This window comes from Danio aesculapii, chromosome 25 (genome assembly GCF_903798145.1).
Source record: "Danio aesculapii chromosome 25, fDanAes4.1, whole genome shotgun sequence".
NCBI classification, from domain to species: domain Eukaryota; kingdom Metazoa; phylum Chordata; class Actinopteri; order Cypriniformes; family Danionidae; genus Danio; species Danio aesculapii.
Genome location: NC_079459.1, coordinates 11,987,264 through 12,001,205, shown reverse-complemented (window position 1 = coordinate 12,001,205; position 13,942 = coordinate 11,987,264). Strand labels below are relative to the sequence as shown.

The 13,942-nt window shown below is 37.9% G+C and overlaps 1 protein-coding gene across 1 annotated transcript; it reads left to right on the top strand.

The window, feature by feature from the left end:
• Positions 1 to 9,870: 9,870 nt before the first annotated feature.
• si:dkeyp-73b11.8 (BPTI/Kunitz domain-containing protein) lies at positions 9,871 to 13,579 on the top strand. The gene is made up of 6 exons (XM_056451867.1): positions 9,871 to 9,981; positions 12,403 to 12,594; positions 12,805 to 12,981; positions 13,056 to 13,100; positions 13,177 to 13,252; positions 13,353 to 13,579. The coding sequence occupies exons 1-6, from the start codon at positions 9,909 to 9,911 to the stop codon at positions 13,480 to 13,482; spliced, it is 693 nt and encodes a 230-aa protein (XP_056307842.1). The 5' UTR covers positions 9,871 to 9,908; the 3' UTR covers positions 13,483 to 13,579.
• Positions 13,580 to 13,942: the final 363 nt, after the last annotated feature.

Genomic DNA, 13,942 nt, shown 5'->3' with positions numbered 1-13,942 from the left:
CTGCTGCTACCAGAGCTTCAACTGCAAGAATTGTCCAAGCAGCTACCTGATCCGATAATGCCTCCTGACCCACTGGGGTTGTCTGAACCGCCAGTGCCTTCTGAACCTGAGACTCCTGACTCACTGGGGTTGCCTGAACTGCCTGTGTCTCCTGACCCTAAACCACCTGATTCACTGTAGTTGTATGACCCACCAGTGTACGCTGAACCAGAGCTCCCAAACCTATCTCAGGTCTCTGCTCCAGGTGCTCCGCAGCTCGACAAAGTTTTAAGAAGCATCAAGAGGTACATTAAAGGCACACATAGGTACATGTTGTATCACACCATCTCTAAACATTCAATTCTAAACAACTTTGAGAGATATGGACACTCCTATATAAGACAAGCCCATTCACCTGCCAAGCATACCAAGAATTCCTAAATATTAGGAAATGTCCAAATCCACTTTTGCTATTTTACGGATGGAAAGAAAATGGCTGGTGCATACAGAGTGGAGAGAGAGCCTGGTGCATACAGGTGGGTTTGTCAAGCCCATTCATGTTGGCCAATTATTGATAGTAGCTCAGCTTGGACGTGTAGAGTTTGGTTAGTCATTTTTCAAGGTGAATGTCCTTGTGATGGATTTTGTGCCCTTTTGGAATAATAAAAGTAGTGGGCTCTAATAAATGGATGCAGAGCCAGCAGTAGTTTAGTAGGCAAGTGACAGCACCTTGAATTTGATGCAAGCATCAATTGGTAGCAGGAGTAGACTGATAAATAAAGATGTAGCATGCACTCTTTTTTGTTCATTAAAGAGCAGTCTTGCTGCTGAATACTAAATTAGCTGCAGAGTCTTGATGGGGTTGGTTGAGAGGCTAGCCAAGAAAGCATTGCAATAGTTCAACCAGGACAGGACAATAAAAAGGCCATGACATGTCCAAAAGACAAAACATGAAAAGTATATTATGATAGGTCTAATCTTTCTAATGTTATGTAGGGCAAATTTAGCATGAAAGGGCAGTTGCAGCAATGTGGTCTGTAAATTTCAGCTTGTCATCAAGAACTACTCCTAGGGACCTGGCTTTCCTGGAAGGAGTTATGCTCGAGGTGCCCAGCTGTATGGTGAAGTTGTGGTTAAGCTTTGAGCTGGCTAAGACTACCAGTAGTTCAGTTTCAGAAAGATTAAGGCCCAAAACCAATTTTATTTTTGTACCCCTATCCCTTCCCCTTCCCCTTCCCCTTTCTCTTGGCCCTTAAAACCGAGTGTGAAGGCCAAGGGCTTCAAAATGAGATCAGACGATTGCGACTGCTGTAGTTATTCCAGATGTGTTATTTCTTGGTATTTATCTTCAGGAAATCACTAAAGCCATATATCATGTTATCATAACGACCTAATGTGGCAATAAGATTGTAACTATACTGTGCATTTACACCGTGGCCACTTTCATCTATGTAAACACACAAAAACAACATTAACATTATAGAAGACACTGTAAAAAGGTCATTCCCAGCCACTAGACTTTTCTGACAGGGTATTCGAGTGTCATCAAGTGTCAGTATGTTGTGGGACTGCTGTACAGGAATTATTTTTATAAATTATAGATTTTATTATAGATTATAGTTTTTATTTTAGCAGTTTTTTTTAAAGCAGGACACTAAAACACGAACGCTGTCATGAATGTATTAAAACATATGTTTGTTTGTTGTAAAAATTCGTAATAATGACAAAAATACTAATTTGTGGATCTTCTTACTTCCGGGTGCAGCTATACTTGTGGCTGGTGTATTCTGGGAAATTTCTGGGTCCTGAAAAATCTCAGTTCGAAGGGCTATCTACCGCTTCCCCTTAGCCCTACGCATTCAAGCTAAAGAGAATTAGGACACCCCTACCCCATAATGTGAACGTGCAAAATGAGGGGTAGGGGTAAGTGGAAGGGCTAAGGGGTAGAATTGGGATTGGGCCTAAATTGAAGGTGGTAGTCCTTTATTCAGCAGGAACTATCTGTCAGAAACGCTGATATCCGAACAGTGATTGTTGGATTGTTCGGGTGGAATGAGGGGTAAAATTGGGTTTTGTTGGCATAGCAATGTAGGAAAAGTAATGTTTCTGAATGACAGATGTAAGTAATGACATGTAAATAAGAAGCAGTCCAAGAACAGAACCTTGAGGGATGCTAGTGGCAAGATGATGCAGCACAGATACTTTACCTCACCAAGAAACCCTGAAAGACTTATCTAAGAGCAAGGACATTGCACTTGACATTGGTTAGGACAGGTGAATCAAACAACACCCCCTTAATATATATATATGTGTGTGTGTTTCTATTAATTATTTAAAATATATATATAATTAATCCTCTTTTCATACAATTTATTAAGTTAAATTAAATAGGCCTGTAGCCAATGGGGGTTCGAGTGGTTCAAAAGACCAAAAGTTATATTATTATTATTATGTTTAAATTTTTCTTATTATTCAAATGGCCAAATTCTGACTGAGGAATGTTGAATGTACTGGCCAGTTTGTTATTTGCCTATAGCCTTCAGTTTTTAATTTAAAACAAGTTTTAACAGATTTCTAATAAAAATAAATAAAAAATGGAAAGATAGATGATAATACATTTGTATATATTTGTATATATTTTATATAGGGCAGCAGGGTGGCGCAGTGGGTAGCATAATTGCCTCACAGCAATGGGTTTTGGAGCTGGGTCAGTTGGAGCCTGCATGTTCTCCAGTGTTCGCGTCAGTTTCATCCAGGGACTCCGGTTTCCCTCACAAGTCCAAAAACAAGCACTATTGGTGAATTGGGTAGGCTAAATTATCTGTAGTGTATGTGTGGGAATGAGTGTGTATGGATGTTTCCCAGTGATAGGTTGCAGCTGGAGGGGCATTTGCTGCACTGTTAGACCTTAATAGACCTTAATAGACCTTAATAGTAGGTCATATATAGTTATTGTAGCGTTGTTAAAAATGGATCAGTATTTTTAACTGTTATCAAAAAATAGAAAGCATATAAATTCTTCAGACAAATGTATTTTATTGTTTTGGCAGCAAACAAATATACAACAGAAAATGTCTAACAAAATTAAAGAAATCAGCAGATATTAATACATTTTCTATTTACAATGAAACAAAAAGGTTAAATTAATAAACAACATCTGAAGTGTATATAGCACAGGTGTCAAACATTTACATATCACCTTATTGAGGGCTACAGGTCTGCACAGTGAAGGTGCGGTCACACTTGACTTTTCCTTCCATAGACTTCCATTCATACGCACGCGAATGCGTCAGACCGGAAACGCGGGGTCATGCGTTAAGTTTCGCAGGTTGCTGCGGTGCAAAGTTCAAGCTTGGTGACCTCTGACCTGCGAAATCGCATCATTTGACTGCGTGAGACCCATCGAGGATCAAAACAGGACCTCTCTGGACAGAAATTTAAAACATGGAGCAATCGCTCGCTTTTTTAATGTCTAATCATCTTGTTTAATCCCGCCCATTTTCGCAGCGCCGCACGACAGAATTTCGCACACACAAAGCCCGGTGTGACCGTAGCTTGAGGCTGCAGTTACGCTAACGTTTGAATGTGCGAAATTTCTCGTACGGCACTGCGAAAAGGAGCGGGATTAAAAAAGATGATTAGAGGTTAAAAAAGCGAGCAATTGCTCCATTTCAGTCCAGCGAGTTCATGTTTTGATCTTCAATTGGTCTCACGCAATCACATGATGCGATTTCACAGGTCAGAAATCACCAATCTTGAACTTTCCAAAGCAAACTGCGAAACTTGTCAGATGAGCTTGTGTTTCCAGTATGCAGCATGCGTATGAATGGAAGTCTATGGGGAGAATAGTGCAGTGTGAGTGGGGCTTTAAGCTTTAACTCTAATTAAACACACCTGATCAAACTAATTGAGTCTTGTTAGAAATCTACAGGTAATGTTGAAGCAGGGTGGGAATTAAACTCTGCTGGCTACAGCCCTCCAGGAACTGAGTTTTACCCCCATGGTATACAGCATACTTTTAAAGCAATTGCCAACATTTATCACAATCGCATATCCCATAAAAAACTAAATAAATAAACAAATTCCATTTCAAGCAAAAATATAAATAAGTAAAAATCTGTCAGCGCTGATCCTCATGTTGTTCCATTGCACTAAAATGCAATATTTATACATCATAGTTAAATAGAAAATCTGTCAAATAACTGCAAAAAGGTTCAATTTTTCAGAAAAAATTACCACCCCTTTTATTAAGCTGGCAACGGGCCTGATAGTGTAATGTTAAAATAATGTTTATTAACTGATAAAGAGAGAGTTTAATAAAAACTTCAGTTTATATTAGACATAGTGCAAATGAAACATGTCTCATACCAGTATTAATAAAAGATGGAGCACAGGCTGTGGTTTTTCTGACAAATTGTTTTAACCAAAATTTGAGAGATTCCAAGATAGCATACGAATATGGGCCACTTTAGGCAGTTATGCACTGGTGGTATTCCTTTGGCCCAGACAAAATGAATAAGAGCCTGAAGTGGCCCACCTGTGCAATGGCAAAGGGGGCCAAAGATTCAAATTCATATATTTAAGGGAAAGATTTGGCACTTATGGCAAAATGTAATCTGAATGTGAGCCTAATGTGGCCCATGTGGCAAATGATAAATTTGGCCCAAATGATGGAGGACAAATGTGGGCCACAGTTGGCAAAAATGTGGCATAGTCATTTAAGGGTAATCTGGGTCTAAACCTAAAGTGGCTCACACGTGTAAGTGCAAATGTGCCCCAGTTATCTTAAGACAAATATGGGCCACTTTTGGCAAATATTTGGCACAGTAAGCTCTGGCTATTGTGGTTGTAAGCCTAATGTGGCCCAGTTATTTTAAAACATATGTGGGCCACTTTTGGAAAATATTTGGCACAGTAAGCTATGGCTAATGTGGATTTGAGCCTATAGTGGCCCAGATATAATATGGCAAATGTGGCCCAGTTATCCTAAAACAAATGTAGGCTACTTTTGGCAAATATTTGGCACTGTTAGCTCTGGCTAATGTGGCTGTGAGCCTAAAGCGGCCCAGAGAAGATATAGCAAAAATGGCACAGTTATCCTAAAGCATATGTGGACCATATAGACTAAAGTCACCATCATGGAGAAAAGTGTTTGCTTTAGTTGGGCTCATAGCCCTGAACCTCTTAATATAAATTTTCTTTTGGGCTGCTGTAACTTTTAAGATCTTTGCTTGAAAAGTTTATTTATTACAGCAAACAAGCCAAGTAAAAAATAAATAAATAAATAAAACGAAGTGAGGCACAACTTATAAAATAATATAATTCACTGATGTTCACCAATGTTTTAATCCATTATTAAAAGTAACGTGATAACATGCTTGCACATGCCACAGAAAGGTTTATAAGCTAAAAAAATTCTATGGGTTAACTTCTGCTTACAGAGACATCAATAATCAGCGTATGAACCTCAACAATGGTGACAATTAACAAAATGAATAAAATTTACAAACATCACAAACAGGAGACTAAAAGTGACGAAATCAACAACGTCAACATAAACAGCAGAATCAACAGCAAATAATGAAAACTGGAGCATCAATAAGCTATAGAATGTATTCATACTGCAATATATGCTGGGATTTTTGTACTTTGCCACACCCAGCAAGTGTAAGGTGTAGGCCAGATCTGGGCCAGAATAAAAGCAGAATGTGGCCCAATAGGCTCAGTTCTGGTACATTGGTTGAATTCTGGCTGACATGTGGAATGTCTATGGCTTAATTGTGGCCCATATCTGGCAAACAGGAATGGACCACCCTATTGCCATCATTCCATGCAGTATGTGGGCCAGTGTCTGGTGTGGGCCAGATTTGAGCCACATGAATTTTGCTATCTGGTTTAGGAGAACTGGCAGGGATCATATACTACATTTAGCTGTTTATTCTACAGTTAGTTTTCAGGGCATATTATGCACAGACTATATCAGCCTGATATAACAATAAACTGTGTGTTACAGTGGGTGAAAACGCAAGCATTAATGGCATGATGACTTATTCAGGAGTGAACTTGAGTTTATGGGACTTTTTATTGTAAAACACTTTGTTTATGACACTTTTTGTTGAAAAAAGCTAGGAGAGAAAAGAAGCTTACTTTGCTCCCAACAAGCAAAGTTTTGTTTATTTATCATTTCTATGTTGTCATGACTAAATATTTGATTAAATAGAGAAGAGGTAGTAACAACAGTTACAGTTTTATCAACAGTCCCTGAACTAATCTTCTTAGGTCCAATCCCAAGTCTCTGTTCTCTGACTTCAAAAAGCAAAACAGGAAACAAGAAAACTCAAGATGCCATTAAAGATCTGAAAACTGTTCACAGTTTAATGTTCTCACTTACCACAAGAACCTTAAATACCAACACAAGGCAGAAAGACTCAATCCATGTCAGACAAGCAAACTCTACTACACCCATTGTACTGTTTTGTTTAACAATGTGGACCACCTGTTCTCCCACGCTCCAGCAATACTCTCCTAGAACTTCATATTGTGGATTTACACTTTGTTTTTCTCCTTATTTTCTGGTGTTTCCCTCTTTCTTTGAAGTTTGTATCAAAATGGAAATTGACTGTACTGTATCACTTGCTCAAGTCAACATTTTGTCAACAAGTCAACAATATTTATGTGGCTTATAAGGAAATGCTATATGTCCTTGTAATTCAAAATGTTTACAAATTATATTAACATGGTATTTTAACACTTAAATGTTGCCATAAAACCTGAAAAATCACATGTACATAAGTATTCACAGCTTTTACCGTGAACCTCTAAATTGAGCTCAGGTACATTCTGTTTCCACTGATCATTCTTGAGATGTTTCAACAGCTTAATTGGAGTTCCCCTGTGGTAAATTCAGTTGATTAGACATGATTTGAAAAGGCATACATCGGTCTATATAAAATCCCAGGGTTGACAGTGCATGTCAAAGCATAAACCAAACATGAGGACAAAAGAATTGTCCGTAGAACTCCGAGACAGGATTGTTTCAAGGCACAAGGCTGCGAAAGATTATAGAAAACGTTCTGCTGCTCTGAAAGTTTTAAAGGGCACCTATGGTGAAAAATCTACTTTTCAAGCTGTTTGGACAGACATATGTGCATGTATGGTGTATAGACCGTCATATTGGGGTGATATAAACACACCCAGTCCTTTTTTTTCAATTTAGCAACATAAAAAACGGTGGACCAATTGGAGCGGTTTTCAGATCGACCGCAACTTTACGTAGGAGTGCGGTCCCCCCGCCCACCGAATTGATTGACAGCTGCATGTATTAACATGTCCCAGTAGTCACGTGTATAATCATATCAGCAAGAGAGGACATGCGCAAAGCAACCGGGAATAAAAGGTGTGTTCAGTTCGTTAGGATCATCAATCATCATCAAATGTGATCAAAAGTTAGTTTCACATGTTTAAAATGTTTTAAAACAGTGCACGTGTGTAATGAATTATAGCGATTTAGCTTAGCTTTACTTCCTCAGCACAGACGCGTGTCAGAACAATTATAAAGGAAGACGCTTCAGTCCCGGTTTGTGGACGTCAAATCAGGTTTATTTTGTACATTAACATAACAGATATCCATACAGCAGTGATTAACCTGTATCCTGTCACATTTGCGTGCGAAAAGAGTGCAAAGCTAAACGGGCTCTCTGTCTGTCTGTCTGTGTGTGTCTGCTGCGGTGTGTGTGTGCACGCGTGAACTTTGTGTGACCCTGCCATGCAACTGCACAATAAATACTAATTGGTAAAGTTCTTACTGTAGTATTTCTCACAAACGCTACATGAGATCTGCTTCCTTTAAGTCTGTCTGTTGTCTGACGCTGCCGAGGAAGGAGATTAAGGCACGCAGAAAGGCACATAGAAACGGTGGGCGGGGAGGACTAGCCTTAAAGAAGCAGTACACCAAAACCGCCACCCAGTGAAAAAATGTATAAATAGGAATTTAATAAAAGGTATAATAAAAAAAATCTGATGGGTGTTTTGAGCTGAAACTTTACACACACTTTCTGGAGACACAAAAGACTTTTGTTAAATCTGAAAAAAATGCTAACCTAGGTACCCTTTAATGAGCACAGTAGCCTCCATCATCCGTAAGTTGAAGATGTTTGGAACCACCAGGACTCTTCCAAGAGCTGGCCGGCCATCTAAGCATGAGTGGGGGAGAAGGGCTTCAGGGAGGTGATCAATAACCCGATGGCTCTGTCTGAGCTCCAGCGTTCTTCTGTTGAGAGAAGAGAACCTTACAGAAGGACAATCATCTGTGCAGCATTCCATAAATTCCATAAAAAAGGCCTGTATGGTAGAATGGCCAGACGGAAGCCACTCCAAGTCTGGAATTTGCCAAAAGGCATCTGAAAAACTCTCAGACCATAAGAAACAAAATTCTCTGGTCTAATGAGAGTAAAATTGAACTCTCTGGAGTGAACGCCAGGCGTTACGTTAGGAGAAAACCAGGCATCGCTCATCACCAGGCTAATACCATCTCTACAGTGAAGCATGGTGGTGGCAGCATCATGGTGTGGGGATATTTTTAGCAGCAAAAACTGGAAGATTAGTCAGGATAGAGGGAAAGATGAATGCAGCAATGTACAGAGACATCCTGAATGAAAACCTGCTTCAGAGTGCTCTTGACCTCAGACTGGGGTGACGGTTCATCTTCCAGCAGGACAATAACACAAAGAACACCGCCAAAATATCAATGGAGTGGCTTCACAACAACTCAGTGAATGTCCCTGTCGCCTCCTATACAACCTGAAAGAGCTTGAGAGGTACTGCAAAGAGGAATGGGCAAACATTCCCAAAGACAGGTGTGCCAAGCTTGTGGCATAGTATTCAAAAAGACTTGAGGCTGTACTTGCTGCCAAAGGTGCATCAACAATGTATGGAGCAAAGGCTGTGAATACTTATGTACATGTGATTTTTCAGGTTTTTTATTTGTAATAAATTTGCAACAACTTTTTTCACATTGTCATTATGGGGTATTGTGTGTAGAATTTTGATGAATTAAATGAATTTTAGGGCAGCACGGTGGTGCAGTGGGTAGCACTCTCGCCCTACAGCAAGAAGGTTGCTGGTTTGAGCCTTGGCTGGGTCAGTTGGCATTTCTGTGTGGAGTTTTTATGTTCTCACCATGTTTGCGTGGGTTTCTTATGGGTGCTCCGGTTTCCTCCACTGTCCAAAGACATGCGGTACAGGTGAATTGGGTAAGCTAAATTAGCCATAGTGTATGTGTGTAAATGGACGTATATGAGTGTTTTCCAGTGATGGGTTGCAGCTGGAAGTGCATCCACTGCGTAAAACATATGCTGGATAAGTTGGCAGTTCATTCCGCTGTGGCCCCAGATTAATGAAGGGACTAAGCCGAAAAGAAAATGAATGAATGAATATTATCCATTTTGGAATAAGGCTGTAACATAAAAAATTTGGAAAAAGTGAAGTGCTATGAATACTTTCCAGATGCACTGTAATAATAAGTTTTTACTGTATAAAATACATTACGTCTACTCAAAAACCACCAATACCAACATGTGTGTATGTATTATGTACTTACTGAGAGAAAGCTTCCAAATGAGTCAATGCAATGTTTTTAATATTTTTATTTTGAGATTTTATTCTGAACCAAAAACAATAGAATTTAAATGACATTTTACTGATAACTGAATAAGGAAAAACCAGGGAAGCCAAATAACAGTGATATTTTACTTACAATATATAACAATCTCTGGTGAGTTATTTGAAACAGATATACTGTGAATCTACTTTTGTCCCCTCCTCAAAGTTTATTGCTCTTATCTTGAGAAAGTACAAAGTTCAAGTTATCCTCCCCTTTTATAATTTACAAACCTTTATCTTCACCAGTGGTCACACAACAGCGGTTCACTATGAGGGAGCTTGGCATAATTTTATTCATTTTTGCGCTGAACCACAACATTCAGGCCCAAACTCGTAAACCAGGTAAGAGGGGTCTTCTTTTCCTCCTTTTTCAAATGAAGATAAAAATTTTATTAGTTTGTGTTGTGAGCGACAAAAGGTTTTTATACTGATTAAATAATACGTCGTTATATAAAATAGATTTTTGAGGTAAAAAAAAAAATGTTAAAAGCAAACAAAACATAATCATCACCTTGTGTGATATGAGGCAGAGTCAAATTTTTTAATTATGAGCAAAGGCTCTATCACCAACCTGTGGAGTCACTGTCTCATCTTAGGAAGCCATTTTGCCATTTACGGTGTAAAGGACAGTTATGATTTGTTTCTGATTTTGAGGAATTTAGGAAATTTAAATACCAGAAGATGATCTTGCTGAAAGTGGAAAAAAATTTAAAAGTAAAAAAGCAGGCTCAATCAGGATAAACCTTGAATTATAGCTTAAGTGTAGTTCTTCTTTAAAAAAAGGAGATTTTGTTTAGAAAAAAAATTAAACTATGCATATTTAATAACGAACTTTTGCAAATGCATTAACACTCAAACTCCCTTCAGGGTGTGGCCAATTCAATTCAAATTTACTCCATAAACAGAAAGAGAGACAGACACAACCCTGATATAATTATATCCTCTTTTATAGTTATAAAAGTAAAATTATGAAAGCATAACTAAAAGATGTACATTTTGGATTTACATTTAAAGTGATGATGAAAAATTTGACAATTATTTAAAGATTAAACTGAATTTACATAATATTTACAAGAAATGTCAATGAAATATAAAAGTAAAAAAAGATCTTAAAGGTTAATCTTCAAAAAAACGCCACACATAACAGAACTACTCTCCTAAAAAAATGCTCTTTATTGGCCTTGAGGGTTCAATGAAGAACCTAAACACCTATGGACATTTTTTGCTTCATATAAGGGTTCCTTATTTAAAATGTCCTCGGGCTAAAAAAATGGTTCTGTGAAAGCCAAAATACTTCTTTTAAGGCAACCTTTTGGAACTTTTTTTATTTTTAAGAGTGGAGAACACACAAACATACTGGAACTGAACAGTTTAAATAGATTTAACACTCCTGAACTGTTCTATTCAATTTAACAATCTATGTGACTATAACATTTACAATCTTTTACTATATTAATGTGTACAGCCCTGTTGTCTTGAGGTTTGTAGGCCATAAGTAGCCACTGCCGTCCAGGTGTAAATCGCTAGCAAATTATTAACATATTATAAAAATTGACAACATTTACAACTGTCATAAAAACTAGGTGTGCCCAGACTAGTTACACATTATTCATTCAGTATGCAAGAGCATCCCCATTTCCATTGATGTTTTTATAATTGATAAATCCACCTGTGTTTGCTTTGTTTTAACACATTTTTACATTTCACCACCTAAGTATATTAATGAAAAAAATATATGTTTATATATATAAATATATATAAATAAATAAATATTATATACATAACTTCTCAGATTATTCATTTATTAATTTATTTTCTTTTCGGCTTAGTCTCTTTATTAATCTGAGGTCGCCACAGCAGAATGAACCACCAACTTATCTAGCATATGTTTTATGCAGCGGACGCCCTTCCAGCTGCAACCCATCACTGGGAAACACTCACACACTTTCATTCACAAACATACACTACGGACAATTTTAGTTTACCAAATTCACCTACATCGCATGTCTTTGGACTTGTGGGGGAAACCGGAGCACCCGGAGGAAACCCACACAAACACGAGGAGAACGTGCCAACTGACCCATCCGAGGCTCGAACCAGCAACCTTCTTGCTGTGAGGCGATTGTGCTGTCCACTGCGCCGTCGTGACGCCTCTCAGATTATTATTTATTTTAATTGTATTTTTGTTCGCATTATGTTTTAATTTCATGTTACTGTACTTAATTATATATAGATATATGGGCGGCACAGTGGTTAACACTGTCGCCTCACAGCGAGAATGTCACTGGATCAAGTCCCGGCTGGGCCAGTTGGCATTTCTGTGTGGAGTTTGCATGCTCTCCCTGTGTTCGCGTGGGTTCCCTTCGGGTACTTTGGATGATCTTAATTGGCCATAGTGAATGAGTGTGTTTGTGTGTGAGAATGCCAGTATATGGGTGTTTCCCAGTAATGAATTGCGACTGGAAGGGCATCTGTTGCATAAAATATATGCTGGAATAGTTGATGGTTTATTCTGCTGTGGTGACCCCTGATAAATAAGGGACTAAGCCGAAGGAGCATGAATGAAAGAATGAGTGAATGAATATAAATTTCAAGGTCTATGAGAATAGCCAATTGGAAAGTACTTCTGGGTTAAACAACACTAAAAAGGAAGCCAGGCACTAATGGACTGTACACATGATAAGGATTTTTAAAGATCGATTTTCTAGATGTTGGACAGCAATGAAATGCAATTCATTCTGCCTTTTCCCCCCAAAAATCTAGAGGCCTGCACTCTCAAACAAGATGAAGGAACAGGAAACGACGTTGTGGTTTATATGTATTATGATGCAGATAAAGACAGCTGCTATCCTTTTCGATACAATGGCGAGGGTGGCAATTCAAACCGTTTCATAACTGAGAAGCAGTGCATGAGAAACTGTTCACACCGAGCTGACAAGCTGTTTCCTATGGATGGTAATTTTCTATGAAAAACTGTGTCTACAATAATTATAATAATAATTGTTTTTTCCCTCTTCATTTTGATGCGGATTGTTTCATTTGCTCATTAATTTATGTAACAACAATGCTTGAAATACATGATTTTTTTACTTGAGAAAATGTTGCCACCCTGTGGTTAAAAAAAAACAACTTTCCCCTGCATTTCCCCTTCTTCTTTTTTAACAGGAAAACAGATTTGCGTGCTTCCCAGAGAGCCAGGACAATGTTTCGGTCACTATCTCCGGTATTACTACAGCCCTGAGCATCACACATGCAAGCCGTTCTATTGGACTGGTTGTGTGGGCAATGGAAACCGATTCCTATCACTTAATCGTTGCAATGCCACTTGTTACAACTCAGCAGGTACAAAAATTAATATTACAATAATTATTTAACCTTAAGATGAATATGACAAAAATGTACATTTGTTTGGATAGATCAAGGCCATGAGGACTATTCAGGTGAATCTGATGTACCTGTTGGTAAGTGAAACTTGAATATAATAATTTTCATTCACATGATTTATGAAATGATGTTAACTTATAATTATCCCATTAGGAATTATCCTGGGTGTAGTGTTTGGTCTAATTGGTGCCATTATTCTCATTGTGGTGATCGTTTTTGCTGTCAAGAAGTATGTCATTATATTTTCGTTAGTGTTTTTTTTTTCATTCCAAATGTTTGTAATTCGGTTAGACAACATATCATTTTAAACAATACTTTCAATTTAACAGGCCTAGCTCAAAGAAACGTGAGAAAAAAGATGGAAAGTCAACAGAGCAACCACTGAAGGAGCAGGCAATTGAGATGGAAGGAGGGGAAGCACAGCCAGCCACTCTTGAAATCTCTACAATCCAAACTTAAAAACTGTTGAACTCACATTTGTACATTAAACACTTTGGCCGATCATTGTTTACTTTTTTAGAACAGGTTAATTTGACAAATAAAAAAGTACAAAATATGTCTGTTGCTTATTTACTTTATTCTGTTGTCTATTTTTTATTCCTTTTCTAATTTATGTTGTAATTTGTCTGCCATATTAAAATAAATGGTTAAGATAAAAAGATGTCTGTAAGATCTTAAATTGTTTCAATTATAAAACTGCACATTGTTTTTCTGTGTTTGAAAACCAATATTAGGGCAGTTCATCAGTTACATCACTGCACAGTTATAGAGCACCAGAGCAAGATTATAAATAAGCTTTAAAGTAGAATTCAGGGACCATCACCATATGAAGGATGAAACCTTTGAGAAGGGTCTAGCTGCAGACCGAATGCACATTGAAGCTCAGACATGCATGCTGTAATGTGTAAATTTTTTTATG

Excerpts from the sequence above, each read along its gene's own strand:
- si:dkeyp-73b11.8 (XM_056451867.1), top strand. The coding sequence starts at position 9,909 with ATGAGGGAGCTTGGCATAATTTTATTCATTTTTGCGCTGAACCACAAC. Across the intron at positions 12,982-13,055 it reads CACTTGTTACAACTCAGCAG|ATCAAGGCCATGAGGACTAT; the intron begins GTACAAAAATTA and ends TTGTTTGGATAG. Across the intron at positions 13,101-13,176 it reads TGAATCTGATGTACCTGTTG|GAATTATCCTGGGTGTAGTG; the intron begins GTAAGTGAAACT and ends TTATCCCATTAG.